Genomic DNA, 23,836 nt, shown 5'->3' with positions numbered 1-23,836 from the left:
TATAATTGAATAATATGTATGGTACATCCTCTTATCATGTTTTTCTGATTTTTTTGAAATAAATTTGTATGTTTGTGTACATACACAAACCGTTCAGTTACACACCCTTAAATTTCTCATCATTTTATAGTTGTTTCCCTGAGAACAAAGGTTTATTTTTCCTGCGATGTTAGAGGGTACCATTTGTAAAGGACTACTCTTTCAAGCTTGAGTATCATGCTATTTTTTATCTTAATCTATTGTTTAATTGGTTTGGGTATTGTTAGAGCTATAGTGACCAAGACATGCATTAGTTTTGACGGCAGTTGTTGTTCTTATCTTTTTATCAAGGGCTTTTAACTGAGAAGTCTTCAGAAATACTGATTTGGCTTTGCAGTTTGGTTGTGGTACAGAGTTGAATGGTTGACTCCCAGCTACCAGATCAGCTGCATCACTTCAGTGTGGGTAAACTGGAATCTGTTCTCTGAAGCTACGTGTTGTGGGGCACTAGACCTGCTGAAATGCTCCTCATCTTGGCTGTGGTGTGCATTGTGATGGAGTCTAAAGTTGCAACTAGCTGCAAAATTCTGAATAATCTCCAGATTGCCGTGGTAGGGTTTGTATGGTGAAAGTACATTTTCTCTGGTTCCCAGGTTGCTTGAGGATGTTGTGCAATTTCAAATTCTGCATAATCATGTACACTTAGGTGTGCAAACTTAATCTGCTATTTTTGTGCATACTTAGGATTCCTTGGGCATCTCCTTTTATACTCCTGCATCTGTTTCGTAGCAATCTGTGATAAGTTATATTAGAGCTTTATAATAATGTGAGTCAACTGTTCTTGCAGTTTCGCAGTATCCTTAACCATGCAGATTCTTGATCCTTTAGATCATTGAAAAGTAAAGTAAAACGAAGTGCCATGTGTTAAAAATACTCTTGGGATTTTGTTTCTTCCTATGTAATGTATTGTTCATACTTCCAAGCACTTCCTGAAAGAAGAATTTGCTCTGTTTATGGGAAATTACTACACTTGGGTGGAGAAGAATTTATCAAGCCTTTTCCTATTTTGAAATTGATTTTATACCACTTCAGAACAGAATCCCAGCGCTGCCAAATTCCTGGTGTGAAGAAAGAGAGCCACAGCCCTAAGGCATTCTGATTGCTATAGGAGATTCCAATGATGAGAATTTAGCATGCCAAAAACTTGTGTATGTGAAACTGGCACAGAAATCTGACTGCCACTATGGGTTCGTTTCATTTCGTGACTTAGAAAATTCCAAGTTGAAATACTGTCTCGAATCTTTTTTGACAAGCTCTAGATGTTATCCTGCATAAGACATGCTAAATGTTACGAATATTTGTGAGGTAATTGTTATTATGTTGAATTAAAAATACAAATTTGTTTGGAATATGTATTGGAAATCATTATTTTAAAATTATTGGAAAATATTTTTTAAATATGTAGCATGAGTATATCATATAGTCTTTCTACAACCATATTGGTTTAACAAGTATGTTTTAAGGAATGTTGAGATGCCAGGGAAGAAATATATGAATGCTATAAATCAAAGTTACGAATTAAAAGTGCTACTGTTGAGCATTCTTCTTATAGTTTAAGCTGACCTCCTTGGGTATTTGCAAAGTCTTTTGCACATAATGGGTATTGTTGCAAGTGAACATTTGTGCAAAATATTGCTTTTGATTATGGTCTTCATTTTTCTAATTTAATTTCAGTATTTAAGTGGTCTTTGTTACAATGATTTTTTTAAAAATATGCAGGAATGCGAAATACACTTAAGAAACTTCTTTCCTACTTAAGTATGAGAACAATTTTGACTCCTTACCTTTTGGCTTTAATGCTATTCATTCTTTGGCAAATGTGAAATATTTCAGGTATGTACTAGCTCACCTTTTTTTTTTTTTTTGCTATTAATGTTATTTATTTCTGTAGAATATGTACTTATACTTTTTTTTTTCTCCTATAGAAATAATGTCATAAAAATGCTCTTTTACTGCCTAAAAATATAAAAAGAAGAATGTGGAACTGCTTACAAGCAACTAATTTTAAATTTTAATTGGAGATTCAAAGAGTAAATATCTGACATATTGAGGTATTAAAAAACTAGGAAGTTTGGAATAAGTGATACTGTGCTTAGGTAGTATACTTAAGTGAATAATGGGCTGCCTCACAGCAAACAAAAATTGCATTCAGTGCTTGATATTTTTTCTTTTAAAAAAATGAACAAATCTTATCTGGATGAGCTTAATGACTTTTTTCATTTGCAGTATAAATAAACCTAGTTATCTTACTATTACAAACAGAGGAAATTAACATACAAAGAGCTTTGTTGACAAAGGAAATAAAATGCGGATTTGAATCCTTGACTTGTAAAATTTTCTTCTACAGATGGATGAGCTCTTAAATATTAACAACAACTGTTAATAAATTGCACACGGAAAGATTCAGTTTCCTCATTCAGGTAACCTGTCCTGGCATTTTAAATGAGCCTGCCTGCCTGCTTGCACGTGTATTCAAAGGTGCAGGGTTTTTGTTGGGTTGTTTAAGTATGTATTTGTTAAATTGTACAGCACAGGAAACAAAACAAAAACTTGGGCAGACTGCTTATGAGGAAGCAAGGCCTCTCTCCAACAGGGACAACAGAGCAAGATTAGAGACCTTTCACCAGGCTTCAGGTTGCACAGCTGATTTCTAATGAGTTTATGAATTTCTCCACAAGGCACTTCTGTCAGAGGTGTCATTAGGCAAGTAAGAGACCAAAGGCAGTGCCCAAATGCTTGTCAACATCAACAATTGCTTGACCTTGTGCACTGGGATGTTTTCTTAAAGGGACGTTATAGCTGAGATTGGAAGTTGATAGGAAAAGAGCCATGTTAGCAAGTTCTTCTTTTGTGCTGACTACAGTGCTGGGTTTGGGTGACGTTGAACAGCAAACAAGAAATCTCAGTATTCAAACCGGTTCACACATGACTCAGCCAAAGGGCAGTAATGGCACTGATGTTGACAGCAACTCTTTGTTGTCTAATGCAGAAAAATAACTTCTTAAGGAACAAAATTTTCAGGTTTTCTATGGTCTTGTGAAAAATTTGAGCGGAAATCTACTAATGAATGTCTGTGAGAGTAATTCAGATCTTTGTGAGATAGGATGCTTCTCCTGCTCTTCACATCATGAGTGCTAATAAAAAAAAAAGAAAAAGACAGCACCTAATTCTCAAGCTACACGGTATAGGTAAATCTACAGCTGCACTATTTTTCTTTCAGATTCCGAACCAATATGATTTTACTGCTTCTTTTCACCATTTTAGTTTGAATAGTATGTAAGAAAGTTGTGGATTGCGCTTAGGTTTTTGAATGATCTATAGGTGTCCCTTTTGTCGAAAGCCCATTTGAGGATGTGATCTGCTAGTGACAGTTGCAGTGCAGTGACTTGGTCTGTACAAGTAGTTCTTATGGAGGTCCGTTTGCAGGAATACAGCCTAGAAATAGAAGTTAAGGGCTGCTTTCTAATGTATTAATTAGGTTAAAATGCTCAAGATGCCACAGTCATACCTTTACCAAGGAGTCAGTGTTTAGCCTTTAATAATGTGAAGTAAAATCTTAGATGCAGTCTCTTTTATTAGCCTGAAGTGCTTTTATTTTTTTACCTCCTAGTTAACGATAGGTGGCTGGGGGACAGGGGGGGGTTATGATTTCATTTAGACTTCTGTCTGTCTACAGATGCAACAAGCTGCCTATACTGAAACTGAAACACTGAACAGCAAGAAACATGTACTTGGAACTTAGCCTTGATCTTTGCCCTGACGCAGAATACCATAAGGTCTTCCAGTCATGGAATTTGCTGGATCTAATATGTGAGCCTACGCTTAACGTTTACAAGCTATTGGGCAACTATGGGATAACTATGAGCAAAGATACAAAGGCACAGTTGAAAGAGAAGGCAAAAAAAAAAAAAAAAAAAAAGCTCTGTACAGGGAGGAAGTGTCTGATGCCATAGCACATGCAGCAAAACTGTTTCCAGCTTTCTCCTTTTCTTGCAGTCTCACTGCTGACAGGTAATTTACATTCTTTGTACCTTATCATCGTCATTTTAAGGTGGTGTAATTGCCTTCCTGAGAGCCTAGCAAAGGGGCTACAGAGCTGTGGTCTGACCTACCAAGTAGTGGCACAGCGTCACCAGTAGGGATGAAAGTTCTGCCCCGCCACAGAGGAGCTAATTGTTGGGGTGTCCTTAGGGGAATGTCTGATACGTGGGTCTGAATTCTCATCTCCTGTGTCCGGGTGATTGTTTTGTCAGCAGGGTTTGTGCAGGAGGTCACCTGTACAAAACAGCAGCACCTAAACCTTAGGTAGAATAGCGACCTGTTTTTCACTCATGTGCGTGTTCACATATATGCATCCTCTGTGGGTCCTTTGCGTTGTGAAGATGAAGAAAACTTTAACTTTTACTCAGTTTTGCTGTCTGCTAAAAAGTATGTTTAAGAAAACAGTTCCTTCTAAGTGACTTGATTTGTGAGAGAAAAGCACGCTTTGGAGGTGGAATGGTGTTCTGTGTTTAGTGACAGCTGTAACTGAGTTATTGCAAGTGACAGGATTTGCTTGGGAAATTGCTCTAGATGAAGTGTAGAATGCCAGGGTGTTTTCAAGTACTGCTCTGAGCCGTACAGTTTGGATGCATGGAGGGAATGTGAAAATCTATTGACATCTTTAGTTACTCAACTAGTTTATTTTTGGGTGCTGATGAATTGGCAGGACATAGTGACCCTGTCTGAAGGAGAAAAGTGTAATGACTTTGAATGCAGGAAACTTAGTGAATATTTTATGGAGTTCCTTGCTACTATTTCTTTGTTCCAGCTTTAACAATGATTAACTCTTTGCTTTCCCAGTGAATATTTTTGCATGGTGTCAGTATGTTTTCATGGAAATATGATACTGCTCTGCAAACAACAAATTGAGCAATGCATAATATAATAGATTTGAAGACTTTGAGGCTATCCTCTTTGAAAAAGAGAGGAAACTGTTTAGGTGATAGGCTGCTATTTTGTGACCCCTTACGTTAAAACCTTCCTAGGGAATAGTTGTAGCATGGATTTGAAATTGGCCCTGGGCAGAAACTGCCGTGAAGTGGAAGGGATATAGCAATCTTGCACGTGCTATTGGGTTGCAAACAACTAAGGAGCTGAGAGGAGTACTTTGTTATGCGCAAAAGCACAACTGTATGTTGTGTGAGGTTGGTACTCATTTGCTCTATGTGGCTGTACAGACCACAGCAAACAGGGTTGAAAACTGACAGTAACAACTGCAAAGTCTTGCGGAAACTTTGCCCTTCCTATCATAAGTTTTCTGCACGTGACTGCCTTGCACACAATTATTACCACTTAGCATAACACATAAGAAAGACTGTGAACAAGAAAGCTTCCTCGAAGTGTGTTCCTCGTAGCTGCTGCTACTACTATAGTCCTGTTATGAAGAGCTGATACACGGTCATAACTGAGGAGTTTATTCTGGAAGAAAGTTGGATTTCTTTTGGCCTTTGATATTCTGTACCCCTACGCTGTCAAATCCTCAGCAATGTTTTCTGTTTAAACAAAATTGGTTTATTGTTGGAAATAAGTTACTTCAAAGTTTATTGCACTTAGTGTTACTTGCTGTTGTCTTGCTGAAAAGTTAAAGCTGCATTCATTACTCTTAATCACTCCATATCCCTTTATTCATACAATTCACTTGTGGTCTCTCAGCAGCAGTGCAGATTTCCTTACAAATGCTGAATTTTGAGAACAGATGACTTACCAGTCACTTTGAAGGGAAAGAGACACTGATTTGATTTTTCTGTTAACACGAACAGTTTAAAACAGCTTAAGAAAAAGCAAAGGTTAATACTTGGCTTGCTAATGGGATTTCTAGAGTCAATATTACTTTAAATGTGACTTCTTCCTCACCCCTTTTTTATAAATATGAACAATTATTTTTTTTTCCTTTTAGTAAGCATTCTGAAATGATTCCAAAAAGTTCATATGATACATGCAGAATAATGTCAACTGTCAGTTTATTTGTTCAGCAACAGCCCTTTATTATCATTAAATACAGTTGCTGGAAAAATGTCTTTAGTCTCACATCTTAATTGAAGGCAGTGATATTAATTTTAAGATTTTTTTTTTCTGAAATGTTTATTAGATTTCAGTACCCTCAGTGCTATTTTTTAACTTAACTTTAATAAATCTATAATTTACTCATTTGTCTGGCATTTTAGATGAGCTGTATTCCTGGATGCCTTTACACGCACTGCAGGACCGTGCAGGAATCCATGGTTATGCTGTTAATTTCAGTCTGTCACCTCGCCTGTCTTTGCAGGGTGTTTAGTGCCTGCCCCGGGGCAGGTGGTGGGGCCTAAGTTACTGGAGAGGGCCCTGCAAGTCCCAGCAGCCACAGGCACAGGTCACGGCATGCAGACTGCCAGGTGCCTGGTGTTGAGGGCATCCTGTGCTTCCTGACCCCTGAGAGTGGTGAGTTCAGCTGCGGGGTGGACAGAACCCCTTTGAGAGATACTGTTTCTTCAGGCTAGGACTTGGGCTCTTGTTCAGCAGCTGATGCATTTCATTGGGAAACGTAACATCAAAAAAGCATGCTTTTAGACTCCAAGTGGCTTTGGAGCAGCTGTACTACAGCTAAACAAATATAACCCTCTGTAAGAGGAAACAACTTTTCTACCAGATATATGCACAGATGGATTGTAATCATACTGAGGCCAGTGTTTGCCTCAACAAGAGAAAAAACTTCTTAGAGGAGAGCTATAAATGGAAATTTGTGCTTACATTAGCCTGCAGCAGCAATTTGAGAATAATTCCACAAGATGCCTAGTAGGAACCAGATAGGCATCTTAGGGAGTTTGAAAAATTGAAGTTAGGGAGATACAGGCCATGACATACAACTGGAATGTACATTACAATTAACTGGTCCACAGATGCCTACCCAAATGTATTTTGAATATAAAAAAGGATTGTTTTTTTTTGTTTTTCTTCCAAAAAATGCAAATTTGGAAGAGATTTAGTCATTACAGATATACTTCCTAAAATATTTGATGATAAATAGAGCAAAGTGCAGAGCTAAAATTATATTGTACTGCACTTATGAGAGCTATTGCAGAAGATAGGATTCTTCAGGAAGGAATTATGATGCTTAAGTAGTGGATCTGGTATAATTTTTTTTGTCTTTAATGAACACATTAATGAAGTATTCTTCACTACTTCAAATACTGAGACAATGAAGTGGGTATTCTTATTTCTAATGGGATTCTGTTTTGAAAAAGCAACTTCAAATTTAAAGCAGACATGGAAATTAAAACAACACCCTTCTGTGTCTTAAAATAAATGGATTGTATCTCCTGATACAGTGCCAGTGTCCAGAGGAAGCCTCGGGGCCACGTGATGGAGTCGCATGCCTTAAAGACTAATAAATGACTTTAAGCTGGTACATACATTTGCAATTGTACACCTTTCTTTCTTTTTGGGGGGAGGAAGAAAAAAATAAGGAAGAGGTGTTCAGTGATCACTTTTAAGCGTGGAGGTTTTCCAGAGAGCCTGGGAAGGATGCAGTGCTGTTTTTGCAGTGCGTGTTCCCTGAGGTCTGTGCAGCAGAAGAGACCACAGCAGTTCTCTGGCAGAAGTTGCTGTGCTCTGCTGCAGGCCAGTTTTCCACAACTCTCAGCAAGTTGGTCACCACAGATTGTTCTTTCCGCATGTCAATTTTGTGTACAAAACTACATCAGGAAATTGAAGCCAAAATTCAGGAATTGGAAGGTTAAGCATTTCCCTTGTCTTTTTGCATCTGTATGCAATTTGTTTAGGATTTTTGTGTGGGGGAGGAGGGAAGAGTGTTAACTACTTACAAATGCACATCTCATTCCTCCCCAGAATGATTGTGGAAATCATTTCCGGCAGATTTAGTGAAACAGCTACATCCTTCTCAGTAGTAGAGACTGTTGTAAATACACAGATTAGCAAGGAGCAGGGAGGATATTATTGCAGAATTATTGCTTCTCCATAATGAACAGGAAAAGAGCATGTTCGTGTTCTGCTGATGAATGTTTTACTATTGCAGCTAGGAAAGCAAATATCCTTACTGCTGTGGACTTTACCTTAAACTATTTATTTAACGACCACCAGAAGTGTCACTTTACTTGCTTAAGATATAAAAGACTTTAAAAGTTGGAATGTGGTAAGCAATTTCCTTTTTTAACATTAGAGTTGCAGATATGCTTATTTTAGAATTTGACTAGGGAGCTAGTGAAACGATACTGGAAATTGAGCAACTGGCAGCTGTTTTTTTTTTTTTGTTTTTTTTTTTTTTCTCCTTCCTACTGCTGCCGGGAAAACCCCAAACTTTAAATCCAATGTCAATGATTGCTGGGGGGAGGTATGTGTATGATTTTTTTTCAGTATTTCCAAGCATTTGTAACAAATCTTTCAAATTATTAACAGTTTCTATAGTGATAATGGAGAAATTTTGCACAATATTCTTTACATATCTGAAAAAAGTGTATATTCCTCTTCATGAAGCAAATATCTGTATAAAAATAAAGTGTATATATTAATATAAATGAAATGTATGGGAAAAACCTTTATTTCTTTAAGTGAGGGAGATAAAGAGCATAATTAAAATTAAATATAACTTTTTATTGGTTATAGCTGTTTTATGTCCAAGTCTGTCCTATTACAGTCAGATAAGGTAGAAGTAAAATAAATAAATAAATAAATAAAAAGTACACAATTGTGGGAAGCTACTTAAAAATCAAAGCGACAAGTTCTTACAGCTGCATAATTGTATGGGTGGTTCTTGTCTTTTGAAATAGTTTGTCTTATTTACCACGGTATTTTGTGGTACTAAGTGTATTTAACTGGAAAGCATCCTGTTCTAGCAAATGGACAAAATGTACTGGGAATGTAGGTGTAAGAGGGAGTGCATCTGCAGACTAATACGCTTACGGCTTCAGAAAAGAGGTATTTCATTCTTCCTCCTAGTTATCTTCTCACCTTTCTCTCATGTTAGCTTCCTACATGTTCCTACATGTTAAAACAGGAATAGAAATGAAGCATTGTACTTGGTCTCAATCTAAAAATTGGAAGTGATAAATTCTTCAGCCCTGAAGAAGCCCAGAAGCCGTGGGCCTCTGAAACTGCTTGATGAAGAAATCCCTGTCTCTGCACAGATGCTGGTGTGAAGCTTGATGCCAACTCCAGAACCGTGCATCTCGCAGAAGGTCAGCTGAAGATACCTGAAAAGTAGAAATCTCATTAGTTAAAGCAAAGCTATATGTTTATATGAACGTAGCCTGCTACATATAGGATCTGCGTAAATTTGGAAGCCTCTGTCATCTGATTTTTTTTTCTTAATAGTCTTACATACAGGTAGCTATGCATGATTTTGTTGTTGTTGATGTTCAGTTGTCTGGTTGGGCGGTACTTTGATTTGGCATGTCTCATCTGCGAGGGAGCCTTTCATGCTGATTTGAGATTTTTAATGAGGATGAGAGAATAAAGCCGAGAATGTAAGTAGAGAGAGACTTAGGAACAGAATTGACACATCTTAATCTACCGTAATAGGTGAATTTCATCACACTTATGTCCAAATTATTACTTGTTCTTTCTTTCTAAGTAATGCCGTGACTTAACATTCCTCATGCATAACTCTCAAGGCTTTTTTTTTTTTTTTTTTTGTGAACAGCTGCTGTAAATGCATAGCTTTTCATGGAAAGGGGAAAAAGAAGACTTGCACTTTCCTCTCGTGTTTGTGTTTAAACCCTTTTCCCTATTTTTTTTTTTCCATACAGTGATACTTCCTTGAATCTCACAACCAAATGCCTGTGAAAGTGAGGGTCTCACTGACCTTTCCTGTTACAGCAGAGGCTGTTCTGCCTTCCTCCCAAAATCACCACAAGCTTCACTTTTAGCTTCTTTGAGGCTGGGGTTAAGCAAAACTCTTGGAGAACTGAGGAGGTGGGTGCTCATCCCTGCAAGGGTGCAGCTCCTGTGTGTGGGCAACGTGAGGGCTTGGAAGCTCATTTGTGGCACCTCAGATGAGGTGGCTGGAGACAAAGAACGATCTTCTTTCCCCTTGGAGAGGTTGGCAGGAAAGAGGTTGTGAAGACAGGAGGATTATGTTGTTCGTGATAGTTGCTAAAAGTAAAAGTCTTGCAGGATTTCAGAGCTCCCTTTCCTTTTTTTAATCCTTGGACTTCCAAGTGTGCTTTTATGGTCATGGTGATCATAGGTAATTCAAATAGATGAAAAAAATATGTGAAAGAGAATGAACTTACAGGTATAAATCAATCTATTTCCTTCTTTCTTCATTTTAACTCATTTCTGCATGCAGAGACGGTTGTGAGGAGTTTATTCAGCACTGTCACCTAAGCCCTAGACAAAATTACTCTTAACGTCACACTTGCAGCTGAATAGGTCTGCCTGGTATTCCTGAATTGCTGCTGTGTGTGTGTCCTGGGCACTAATACAGCCAAGGCGAGCATATCACTATGCATATATGGCTTAGAGATGACAGCTCTAATAAAAGCCAGAAAAATATTCTTAGATCCATGATAAACCTGCATTGACTGCTATATATTACTAATATAATCTTGAATGTATTATTATGCATGGCAGTTCACAGAATCTTACGGGCAGACTGAAATAGAAATATTTCAGGTAGATTTCATATGCGCTTTAGCCAACCTGAGGATGGGATTTCAAACTGAATAAGAGATTAAAGATGATTAAAAGGGTAGGGCAGTAGCTTGAGACTTGCAAGTCCCAAGTTTGGTTCCCTGTTCTGCTGTAGCCATCTTCAGACAAGTCATTTCTTAGCCTCTCTCTGACTTACTCCTCTTCAATAAAAAGGGAATAATAGTTCCCTCCTTTGCTGAGGCGTTGCCAGAGTAAGTGCATTAAAGAGTATGTGGTGGTGTTATACTGTGTTTATGGGGCCGTGCACCTGCATAAAATAGAAAATGTTGTAATTCAGTTTCTGTACTACAGCATAAGAAAAGAAGCCATGGACAATGAAAAGAAGCCACGGACAATAAGGGGATTATACCTGACTAGTGTTGTCATTTTCCTAAATATGTAAATAAAACACTCAGTTCAATTTACAGAAATGCCCTTTGCCTTAATGTGCAGTTTCAGGCAGAGCTTTTGGACTGCACCCCAGCATTGCAGAACACTGTACCTGCTCTGAGTATTGGTTAGAGATATCTAGTATGATGTTGCCATATATACTAATGTTAGAGCTTTCCTACAGATATGGGTGGGTGGCCTTTTATGTGTTTTAGAAGACATTATAATTTTATATCAAAATAGCTTTAATATTTACACGAAGGTGGGGAGAGTTCTAGAGGATATTTTAAGTAGTAGTGTTCTGTACTTGTTTCTGGATTTTAGTGCATCTGATCAAAATGGAGATGCTTTACCTGACATCTTGCAAATACAGTCTGTAGTTGCACAGTATGAAGGAGTGAACAGAGGACAAAACTGAGATCAATAAATTCCAAGAGAATCATCTTTTTATTGGCTAATTGCTGGCTACCCTTCAGTGCAAAACGGTCTCTCTGTTTACCTATTGAAAATACAGAATGTTGCATGTTATGTACGGGATGAGGTTGGGTGAATTGGTGTTAACGTATTGCTTTTGCCATTGTAAAGTAGTATATATAAACAATAAGTAGTCCAATAACTGCAAGTTTGTTTGTGGGCAAGTTCCTTTTACTGCTTTCCTCAAACTAAAGATGTAAAATTGAAAAATGTAAATGTAAAATTGAAAATGTTTTTCTGCCTCGATTGAATCGTAGCTCCCAGACATTTTTCCAGCAGGTGAGAGCTGTCTAACAAATGTCAGCCTGCTGACAGGAGGCTGGCCATTCTTTCTTATTTTCTGGAGATGTGTTAAAAATAGTAAAGTCATCAGGAGCCCTGGAATGTAAGTTGAACCAGTAAATTGTTTGAAGTAAGTGTTATCCAGCTGGTGAAAAAATCCTTTAGAGTCTGCTAAATGTGTTAAGATTGTAAAGGAGCATCAGTCTCAGAATTCCCTTCTTAATTTCCTTCTTCAGTGTAGGAGGATCAGGTTAATTAAATCCTTACACTAGAAGGGCTGATTAGTTCATCAGCCTTTTGTTCTGAGGAAGAAAATTGTTATATAAGGGATTTTATTTTTAATGCTTAGCAATTTCTTTTGGAAGTGGTAAAGTGTTTAGAACTGAGCCTCTTATCAGCTTTTCTAGTAAGGTGCTGTGTGACTTTCCAGTAATTTATGGCCTTTCTCTCAAGTGGGAAGGACTTGTTGCTGTTGGTGGCAATTATATAGTTAGTATCTGCAGCAAATACAGCTATTTAAAGCATAATATGGGGGTTAGTGACCTAGAATGTTGTCACTTCAATTAGAATGTATTTATACTGTTCCAAGACTTGTAGAGTGAACTGTGTAAGTGCAGAAGGAAATGTATATGCATGTTGTACTTCTGATCTACTTAACTCTCACAGAATTCCATGTGCAGGTGGATAAATGCAGAAGCTTTGGTGTTTTTTTTTTTTTGTTTTATTTTCTGTCATATCGAATGTGATCAGTGTGACCTTGATTTTGTCTTTTACTAAAAACTGAGTCCTTTGTTCAATTTAATACAGCTTTGTAAAAGTTCTGTTATTGAATGACATTTTTCTGTATTGGTTATGAAGTGCAGGGCAGCTGGCTTGTTTGGTGCCAGGTAGGATTGTTGAGCTGATTCTTTCAGGAAGCTGCTGACTTTGCTCTGAGTAAGGCTGATGTTGCTTACACCCAGTTGTTGAAGTGCTTTATAGCACTGGTCAGTAAGGATTCAGATGAGCCATTACAGGAATGGAAGAAACAAACCTGGCATTTGATCCAGTATTGGTGTCAACCATCTTCTCTTCCCTTCCTTCACTGAAATCCCCAAGTCTAAAAGGAGGAGAGGTGTGGCTTTGAGCAGGTAACTGGCAGGGAGTTCTGAATCCAAGGGCCTGAAGGATGCTCTGATTGTTCAATTAAAGATGAAGGAATTGGACTGTTCTCCAGGCCCCTGGAATCCTTAAAATTCTGGGATGGTCATGCTTGCCCAAGTGTTTTGCTGCTCCTACCCCCAGAATTAACCAACATTCATTCTCTATAGCTGGCAAAGAACATGGCATAAAGAACCAGCACAATGAGAAGACTCTTTCATATTCAACAGTGGCCTCAGGACTTCTTTAAAGAAGTATGTCATGTTAGAAATCTGAACTGAAGTCCTGTCTCTGCTATTAGTGGGGATTGTTAGCGTTAGGTAGAGGTTGGACTCGATGATCTTGAGGTCTCTTCCAACCTAGAAATTCTGTGATTCTGTGATTCTACTTGAGTAGTTTTTGAACAGATGAGCTCAGTCAGTCCTGGCATCTGGCTAGCTGCACACGTAGATGCAGACAAACCATGATCACCACTGCTTCAGCTTAGGTAACAGTGGCGAAACAGGAAGATATTCCTGGGCAGAGTGAGGCATATGGCAAAAGAACAACTGGATGTTAATATTTGTGACCTTCTTCCTTCAGTTTTGTGGACCCCTCCCTCTTCTTTGGTTATCACTGCTTGTATCGCGTCTCTCATTTGACTTTAAGCTCTTTGTGGAAGAATCTCTGTTCAGCATATCAGTGGATACTATTAATATCACGTTTATGACTTCAAAATACTTCATGAATATCAGTGTGTTGGATTTCAGGTGTTATTCGCATTTTATGAATGGATCTGAAATGGCTTGCTTAAGATGCATGTCTGTAGCAGAGCTGGAAATCGATCCCAACTGCTCTCAGGTTCTCACTGTGCTTTAGTCACAGCTGTTCTCCAGCCAGCCACGTGCGACTGATGCCTACTTGTTGGTGTCAAGTGTGTCTCTGCCGAGAGCTGTGGTCTAGGTATTGAGGGCATTTGTATATCTCACAAAGAAACCTCTGGGAATGGAAAGTATCATCATCTCTCTGACCTTTCACTTTCCTCTACCGTGTCTGTAGGCCATTACCTCTTGCAAAGCCAGGAGGGAATCTGAAGCACTCAAAGCTCAGCACTCTGTACTCAGGGCACCCACACGCCTGCCTTTGTGTTGAAGTGTTGGAGAGGTGAGGTCAAGGGAGAAGTAATGAACCTGCAGCAATCTTTCTTATTGCAGCTTATCACATTCAAACGTGTTTTCTTTTCAGGGCAAAAGTGCAGAGAGGTTGGCTCTGTCTCCGGGATGTGTCCATCCAGCAGTGCAGCTGGTGTGTTTGTGGCAGGGGAGGCGTTCAGAGGGAAGGACTCGCTGTGGCTATGTCAGCTATGTGAATGCGCGTGCAGGGAGAAGCTTTTGGCTTGCTCTTTGCCGTTCTGACTTTAGAGCCTTCTGCAATTCCTGTATGTTTGAGTCCTTGGTTGGTCTCTTTGTTGCTAGCAACTGCCTTCCCTGACAGCTCCAAACAAAAAAGCTTAAAATAGCTATCCGAGAGTTTACAATTAGAACAGTTAACCCATTTCCAGTGGGAAAGAATAGGACGTTCACATAACTTCAGACTGAAAGCACTATTTCATACTCCTTAATTGCGCTCTCTGCACTCTAAGGCTGCTTAAGCCTTTTCAGATCACAGTGTTTGCCATGATGGTGGATTATAAAATACATTCAAAACTTCAGCACAGTTTATAAACATTAACTAATTTTAGAAATGTGTTGTGTATCTAACTGGTTCAAGTATAATTCTGCACTCTGTTTTAAAGCCATTTGTAAAGATGGGCTTTCCTGCCCTTTTGTTTACAAAAGGATGGTTTACATCGCTGTCTCTGTCTCATAGTTCTCTCCAAGAACTGCATGTTGTTACTGTGCAAGACAAAGATAAGAGTCTGGTGCAAATCTTGAACGTTGAGTTCTCTCAAGATGAGGGGTGGGCAAAGCTTCAGTTATTTTGCAAATACCACTCATACTTTTGCTTGGATAAATTAAACTGAGAGTCTAGTTTGTATTCAGTGTCGTACCTTTTCAACAGCTGCTAGAAACAACATTGTCAATTTGTTTAAAAATAAATCAGTTATTTTTTTCCTTCATTGTTTAAGTTTTAAGTTTTTTGAGTTTTAGAATTTCAGTCTGTTTCTTTAATAGTTGTTCTTCCTCATCCATGCTGGTTTTGTTCTGGTGGAGCTTTTTGTTTGTGCCAGATTTTGCCAGGCTGGTGGAAAATCCTAGAGATTGAAAGCGATCCTCCTCAGTTTATAGCTTGGATTGAGGAAGGCAACTCAAATGTATAGCTTATTTTCGGCAGGTTTCCTGAAGGCACTGAACTCCCTGAACTGTCTGGAAACTTCCTTTTTGAGAATTTAGGTGTGTGTTTGCTAGTTGCAGGCAGGCACCTTTAGGCAACCGTGGAAGTTGTCAAGCTTCCTGGATTGTTTTTCCTTTTTGTTATTGTTTGTCTGTGAAGCTGTTTTCCTTTGATATATTCATCCCAATTATGGGTGTGCTGTAGAATTCCTTTTTTGCTAAGCAATGCCATTTGAACCAGTAAGCCTTCCACATTTCCTTACTTTATTGATTTCTAGGACTTCCATCTGATGCAGTTCACTGGGTTAGTCTCTTAATCAGGTGGGGTCAGAATGATTGATACTTGCTTCTAGTGCGTTGCAGTTACCTTCTTTTAAGCTGGAGACCGTTCAATTGATTATTCTTGCTTGCTCACTTCGGGCTTCATTTGCTGCTCTTCTGTGGTGCCAGGCTCCTGGAAAATACACTTCTCCCTGTAGAGACAGGCTTTCTGAGTTGTGGCAAGTGCTCTACAATACAGAATAAGGTGAAGAGGACACTAACCCTCATCTTCCATCTACTTTTTTGGCTTTCTTGAACAATGGTGCATTTCTCGGTTGCTTTGAGCTTTCCCCTCCCTGTCCTTCGGGTAGCTTGCTGTGCTTTGCTCCATGGAATTTACAAGCACGGTCTATTTTCTGCTTTCTCTGTTCTGTCCTGGGGCGATCTGTTGGAAAGCTGTGCTGTTATCCTTCCTGTTGAAGGTGTCTGAAGGTGGTGAGTGAGTGGTTGCAAACAATCTGCAGGAATTCTGATGTTGCTAACTGTCTGGAAGAAAATGTGACAAAGTTATGTGTGTAGGAGAGGCTTTTGAGGGAGAGATTGAAGCTGTTGTCGCTGTTGTCATATACATAGGGTATGGACAAGCTGTGCAAAAGCATTGCAAATCCTCCACCAAACGCAAAAACTGTCCCATGTTTTCATCACTTCCTTGGTTTGTACTTGAGACTGTTGCAATAAGTGGTGGCGGTTTCATAGGGGCCAATTTCTGTTAGCTGGGATAAGTTTCTTGTTTGTGATGCATGATAAATCTCCAGCCATTTACAAATAAAACCAAAACCCACATTGCTGAACTCTCTGTGTCCTGCCATTGCACTGGAGGAATTGAATTTTCTTTCCTCTTGCTGTGTGAATGTAAATAACATATCCAATTTTTACCTCTTGCATGTAGATTTAAACAATGTTTTCTTCCTGATTTGGAGGGAGACTGGTAACTAGTGTCCTTTATCTGTTTTCTGATTTTTGACCTGGTTTGTTGCATGATCTTAGATGAGTTAGTTCCTCTTTGTTCCTCATAGCTAAAATATGTGTGGTGATTTTTACCTGTTTCATAAATGTGGGATTTAACCATAATAATGAGCAAATTCAAGGGGGGGGAGGAGGGGGTGGCTACATTGCTCTATTGGGACACAGACTAGCTTGCTACATTTGACTTAAGTGGTAAAATTATTTATGGAGTCTGTTGATCATCACTAAGTGATTGAGCTTCTTAAAGGAAGATCAGTAATTTGAGTTGCTAGCAGCAGGAGGATTTAGTGGGAATTTGTTCTCATCACTCTAATTTGACAGATTCCCTGCAAGGAACTGACAACATTGTTGTGGGTAAGGCTGAGAAGGTGCGTTACCTAGCACTCATGAACATGTTTTCTTTTTAATTTATCACATGAAAAAAACTAAAATTGAAACACTTAAAAGCTAAGATTAAAGTGATGAAGTAGAAGATGCCTGCTACCATTCATTATAGCTTCCTACATTCTTGACTTTGTCAAGGTTTGAGGAGAGGTCAGGGTCTTTACGAAGTCACTTCTGCAGTTCTCTGTCAGAGAAACAATCTCAAAGGACGTTAGGAATCTGCACCATTTAAACTTGCTTATCGTGCCAAGTACAGGGGGCGTAGCAGATGAACTAAGCAAAGGGCAGGACTTCACAACCCTCACAGATGGGCTGAAGAGTAGTGTTTAACGTTACTTCAGCCTGTGAGGTCGTGAACTTGGTGTGTGAAATTGTGAAATATGTGCATGCCTGATGGAAGACAGTATGTAAAGAAGGAGAAGAAATAATGGTGGGAGGTTGTTAAATATATAGGCAAAAAGTTTTATATGGAGATATTTTTTTTTTTCTATAGGAAATGGTTGCAATGTTTTTTAACTTGTCCATCAAATCACATAGACTTTTTATTCTTAAGTTAAGAAAAATACTTGAAATTAAAAAGGTTTTATAGCAAACTCTCTAGGCTAGTGATAAACTGAGATAAGCTGGTTGCCGTGGGAAGGGATCAGTTCTGCAGAAACTGCTTTCAGTTAAGTAAAATCTATTAAAGGAACCTCAGGGCTGGCACCTGCCTTGCGGGTGGCTCTGAATGCCTGTGCCCTGCACTTCTTGGTGGCTCTCTGCGTCTTGAAATTACTGTAGTTGAGAACAGCATCCTGGATGCTGGCAGGGAGCTTTTTAGTCATGCTATATACTTAAGTCTTTCAGCTGACTTTTCTGAAATCCCAGCCTCGTTTTGTATTTATGGTTTCTTTAATAAGGCTCTAGTGCAGATATGGTGAAGAAGTTTTAGCTAAAAAATGCTAACCTTAACTTCTCTCAGTAAGGTGCCATAGATTACTTTGCTTATGCTTTTTCATTCTGGGAAATGCTGCATAAGTATCAGTTGGCTCTACGTGTGTCTGATTTGTTCTTTTCATCTTTTTCATTTGTTCTTTTTCATTCTTTTTCATCTAGAAGACAAAGCCTTGCACCACAGAAGAGTTCGTAGAAGTCTTAAAATATTTGCAGTGTTAAAGGAGGTGATTCTCAATTCATATTTTTCTGAAGAAAGGTTGAGTTGTTCTTTACATGCCAGGAGTTACTGGAAGCGAAAGTAACTGGTATGGTGCATGCCAAACCTTAGAGTTATTAAATGTACTGATGTTAGGTTTTGTTTTTTCCCGGTGCAGTGTAAAAGCAATGCAGAGTATTGTAACACCTCCGTATATTTGGAGGCAAGACACATTATCTTCTGGGAATTATGGTATCATACCTGGCATTGTGCTTTGTTTGAAGGTAAGAACTCTTCAGAGGCACGTTGCTCCAAAGCACATTTAAGACTGAAAGTGTGTTGCCATTTTACTGTGCAACTTCAGGCTGACTCTTGTGCTGAAATTAAAGTAAAACAAAACAAGAAACCCCAAAGCAGATAATTGGCTGGGATGATGATAATGTGAGCTCGTCCCTTGACCTCAGGGAGGGAAGCCTGCTTAGTCATAGAGCTAGCAGCGCTCAGCCAATGAAGCTGCCAAGTGTGAGCTTTCCTGGAGCATAGTCATGCTGCAGCTTGAACATTTATAACTTCAGCTTAAACTATGGACTATTATTATTATGATGACTTTCAAGATATTTTCCAGCTGTTTCCTATATTGAAAGAAAATTTAAAATGTTAATTTTGTGATGTTTTATCAGCTAGCACTAAATGCACTAAATCTTTTTTCTTTTTTCTCTTCCCAAGAAGAGACTTCTCAGTTAGGACTTCTTTGTTTTTGCATGCAACTGGGAGAGCTGGGATTTTCATTGTGTTTTGTTCAAAGTACCTTAAATCCCTTTCCTCCCCAGTAATGCCATTTTTACTGTCTTGGGTTTTGTGCTGTTGTAACTTCAGTTGGTCAATGACTACAGTCTTCTCAAGTGACAAACAAGGTAACTTCTGTAAGAGGCACACAATATTTTTAGAAGCCTCTTTATGCGACACGCGCATACATATTCCTTTTCCTCTTTTAGGTTATCTCAGAACTTACTTGTTTGTGGTAAACTTTGCCTCATAATACTTTTGTTACATCTCTTTTCTAGACAGGGGTAATTCTAAACCAGCCCAAGATAGACTTTGTAATACCCATGGTTTTTGATCTAGTAGTGGAGGATCCACGACGAGTGAAGGTTTGGAGAGCTGTGTAAATGCAACACTTTGAAAGCTGTGAGAGGTCTTGCTAAAGGTGTTTTGGATACTTTTGAATGTGGTTGCAGACCTCAGTCACCACCTTTTTGTTTGTGTTGGTTGGTTTTTGTTTGTTTGCTTCATTTTTAAGGGTTAAAAACAAGGATCATTGAAGTTGTTTGCCAGCTGTGGGGTTCTTCCTTCTGAGTGCTGCCTGAGTGCTGAGTAGCAAATCGGTTTCAGCAGAGATCTAAAGGTTGTATTAGAGGTTTAAATTTGTTCTAGTGGTAATGTCTTCTGATATACAGAAAACAAATACATTGTTTTATGATAATTAGGGGATTGATCAATACAAAACCACACAAATATCAATGGAAGGAAAGCAGGTATGAGGTTGTCTGATTTGGAGAGAAAAAGATTTTGTGATGATTTCAGAAAGTAAGGTAATATCATTAACCATTATTATTAGAATTACTAAGGTATTGTGGTAAAGCTGTTAGCTCTGTGAAATTCCTAGCAGTGCTGCAAATGCAAGAGAATAATATTAACATTCTCCAGAGGCATATAGCAACATTTTCACCTCTACGTTTTTGCTACCAGGGATCAAGTTTCCTGTTGTGGGATATTTTTTCCTCTCATTGTGACATTTTGACAGAGGATTTCATCAAATAATTTTTTCCTTGTTTTTTTTTTTTTTTTTTTTTTTGCGTGCACTAGTTGCAATTTAAAGATTTTTTTTTTTTCATCTCATGCGTCCACAATTTCTCCTAGGGTTATTTTTGTCTTGTTGAAAGAGGACTGGTAAATGAGCTGAGAAGTTTTGCTTGAAGAAGGAAGGAACGCCCTGGCTCTGTGATACGGGGTGGCAGAGATCCATGGTTTGTAGCCAGGGCGAAGGGGGAGGGAGCGTGGGGGGGAACAGCTATGTAACAGACTGAGGAAGTGAGTCACATCTCTGTGAAACACAGGCCCATGGTTCCACTAGCACTGAAGCCAAGCCTGGCCTCCAATGTGGAAATTGCGTAAGTTAATTTAAACCCTTTGTCTTTTCCTCCTCATCACACTCCCAACTCCACCCCAGCATTAAAATCTGCACCGTAGCCATATCCGTTTAGAGGAGACTCAAGTTACAGGACTTTAGTGAGCTGTACACTTTTGTTATTTTTCTTTTTCTATAGAGAGATGAAAGGATTTATTGCAGGCTTCAGTGGCATGTGTATGTGTTAGTCTTCCCTGCTTTGTGTAGACTTGTGAAATTCAAGGGCAGGTTTTTTATAAGAAATGGCCTTGCTCTTTCTTGAGAATTTTCTGGTATGTGCACAGTACAAATAGAAAACCTCCTGCCTTTTCATATACAGGAAGAAGGGACTTCTGCAGTCAATTCCTAAATTGCAGATTTTTCTAAAAGCACTTGGTGACTCAGGAATGAAATGTACTATTTTAGTAGTAGGTATTAGTGAATTTACAGACCTGCTTTCATTTAATCAGTCAAGAAAAACTTTCCTCTTTGTTTTAAATTGCTGTTATTCTCTGAGACTTAAGGCCTTTTAGTCCATGCCTACAATTGGTGCTTTACTGGAGGTTCTCCCACAGTTGCCTGTGAGCAGTTCATCTCAAGTAAGGGAGTCCCTAAACTTTTTCAGGTTTTGCAGAATCCCTGAAGAAGTACATTGCTGTAATTGTTGTTCATGCCTGTGCCTCTGAAGCTTCAGAATTACACCTGGTAGTCAAGGGAAACATGATTTTATAGCAAAGTGGATGCAATAAAATTAGATTTTTTAATGATCTCTTAAAACCTTTCTGAAGTTTGTGCACAGTGTGACTTGAAGTGGAACATAGTCTGTATTGAAAAAAGTTAGTAGTAGAGACCTGCATATTGGTACTTGATTGTTATTAGTTTAACAGTTTCACTAAATTTAAAACTAAATTCCTTAAAAGGCTTTAGGTGTCCTAATAGAAACCCTAGTTCGTGTATTACATGCATACATTAGACTTTAATCCTGTAAATGAGGATCTTAAAGCCTGAGTTTGTGGCTAGCTTTTTTCCAGGGAACAGACGAGTGGAATTGTCTTAGGCTCTTTGTTCTGGAAAAAGTTTCTCCTGTTACGTTTTTAGCTTTACAACAACAGATGTTTGATGATTTTCAGGAGCAGTTGTGATAATCTGCCAGAGCTACTTTGCCGTGAGTGTGACCTGAACAGGAGCAGTTGCTTTCAGCTGTTGAAAAAAGCATCTGAGAGGGCAACAGGTTGAGCAGGCCCTGTCTGCAGCAATTGGATGCCTGATGGGCAGTCCTAAATTGGAAAGCAACTGTAATGATTGGGGGCTAGGAAGAAATGATGGCCTGCTGCTGGACTGTTTCCTTCAAAACGCTGAATGTAACATCTTGCTGTGTGTGCTGCCTTGGCGTGTGTGTGTGTTTTTAATGTCTTTGGGAAATGTGGCCTGACACATCATTTTTCTCTTTGCTCAGTCATCAGTTTATTTTAATTTTCTTTTTTTCCTGTGTGTTTTTGAGTTCAGATTATCCTGGCTACAGGAAGACATAGAAATAATTGGCCAGAAGAGAGAAAGGTTAAGAGAAATGAAGAATAAGCTTGAAGGATTAGTCAGAAGTCTGTGTGCATCATGTAAATATAATATGTCTGTTTTGTAAAACTAAGTTGTCTTACATTTTCTTAGCAGGTAATATCTATTGTTTCTGACATACATTGCACCGATCTTCATTTCCGTCAGAAATGGGACAGACATGTACATCATTGTTTATTGCATGACTGCTTGTATTCCAGTTGTTTGCTGATGATTCATGGCAATTACTTCTCTGTTTCAGGACCTGTAACTAAGTGGACCCTGCTGACCTCTGAACCACAAAGGATAAGAGTGAAAAGAAGTCTGAGAAGCACGCGAAGAAAAAGGAAGTGGATGTACTTTCATCTGGACTTCTTTCCTGCCCTTCATTATTAAAACTGAATGGAAAAGACAGACTTACGTGCCTTTTCTCCCCCAACCTCGGGGATGGGTGGATTGTAAATACAGTGTGTGCAGCTGGTAGAATAGACTGAATCATGAATCTTCAGACTCAGCAAAAGTCTTCAACCAAAAGGACTGGGAAACGAATTGCTTATTTTAATGAACAGGATATAGCTGTGTCATCAAAAGAACCACAGCAGCAGCTTAAAGAAGGCCAGTACTATGGTCACGGAGGGAATATACCAGTCTCCCAAACCATGGAGATTCCTCACACGGGAGGATTAACAAGTGCCCCTAACAATGTTGCTTTGATGAACTCTGTTTACAGTCAAGATAGGGGAGAATCAATGATGATGTCCCAGCCAGTGACAGCTGTCAAATGGCAGAATTCCCTAATGGGAAACCGGTTGCCAGAGAGAGGTGATGCCCACTGGCAGTCTCCACCTGCAATGTGGAACCACAGTATGGTTTTTGGGGGCAACCCTAAAGGACCCCACTCCAATGCTGGTGCCCCAGGGTTCTATGGCCACCCCGAAGCCCTTAAAAGAAATCAAGAGAAAGGAGTGTTTGTGTCACAGCTGGACTTGTATGAAGATGCTGTCCAGCAAATGATGTCCCAGAAGGCTCAGCTGGAACAGCAAGCCCTGGTTAGACAGCAAGCACAAATGAATTCTTTTCATCAGATGCAGAAGCAGCAGCAGCAGAATCAAAGTCTGCCACTGCAGCCTTTCCAACTTGCGTTTGGTCACCAAGGCCAGAAGCAAGGTCTTCCTGAATTACTGCATGTCTTTCAAGAAGCACCAGCTTCTTCCAGTCCAGCATTTACTGCTCAGCAAAAACAGCAAGCTCTTCCCCAACTACAGCTGTTTGAAAATTTCTATCCTCAACAGCAGCAGCAACAGGCTGCCACGCAAGCCTTCAGTCTACAGCAAACTGCTTCCATAGCACAGCCTCATGTGGCAGCTGCAGCACCTCAGCATCACATGATGGCACACCAGTTTCAGCAAACGGAGAGGAACCAGGAACTATTCAAGGCTCTAACAGAGCAGAACCAACAGACAGTGCTACCTCAGACCCAGATTCCCTTTCCAAGAAGGTCACGGAGACTCTCCAAGGAAGGTGTCCTGATGACATCTGCAGGAGACGTGTTGGCTTCCAAGCAGGCAGAAGAACAATCTAGTAATTTATTTCTCCATCACTGGCACACACATCAGCAAGAGGTCCCATTGCAGCAGCCGCCTGAATCGCTGGCCCACAACAAAAGTAGCTATTCACACCCCAAGAGAATGGATCTGGGGCAGAAGGACGCCCTGGTCAACAGTGAACTGTGTCAGATGGAAACAGAGAGGCAAGCTGTGGCCCAGAACGGTAGAGATGGGGAGAAACAGACAGCAGCAGCTGAAGAAAATGCTCCGAGAACTAATGACTTTCAGGGTGTTAGAGGGGGTGTAATCCAGAGTACACGAAGGAGACGGCGTGTTTCTCAAGAAGCCAATTTGCTAACTTTGGCCCAAAAAGCTGTGGAGCTGGCTTCTCTTCAGAATGTCAAGGTAAGATACACATCCTAGCCAATATAGTACGAGGACTGGTTTAGGCAATGGGGCCGAA

The 23,836-nt window shown here is 39.4% G+C and overlaps 1 protein-coding gene across 3 annotated transcripts in view; it reads left to right on the top strand.

Moving 5' to 3' along the window:
• The window catches only part of MIDEAS (mitotic deacetylase associated SANT domain protein), a 52,386-nt gene that overhangs the window by 4,733 nt on the left and 23,817 nt on the right, over positions 1 to 23,836 (top strand). For all 3 annotated transcript variants that reach the window (XM_084287872.1, XM_084287873.1, XM_084287874.1), the window contains exon 2: positions 22,089 to 23,778. In XM_084287872.1, the coding sequence (XP_084143998.1) occupies positions 22,324 to 23,778 (1,455 nt within the window). In that variant the 5' untranslated portion in view covers positions 22,089 to 22,323. The remainder of the gene's footprint in view (positions 1 to 22,088; positions 23,779 to 23,836) is intronic.

Source organism: Netta rufina (genome assembly GCF_964035555.1).
Source record: "Netta rufina genome assembly, chromosome: 5".
In the NCBI taxonomy this organism is placed as follows: Eukaryota; Metazoa; Chordata; class Aves; order Anseriformes; family Anatidae; genus Netta; species Netta rufina.
This window is presented reverse-complemented; position numbering and strand designations above follow the sequence as displayed.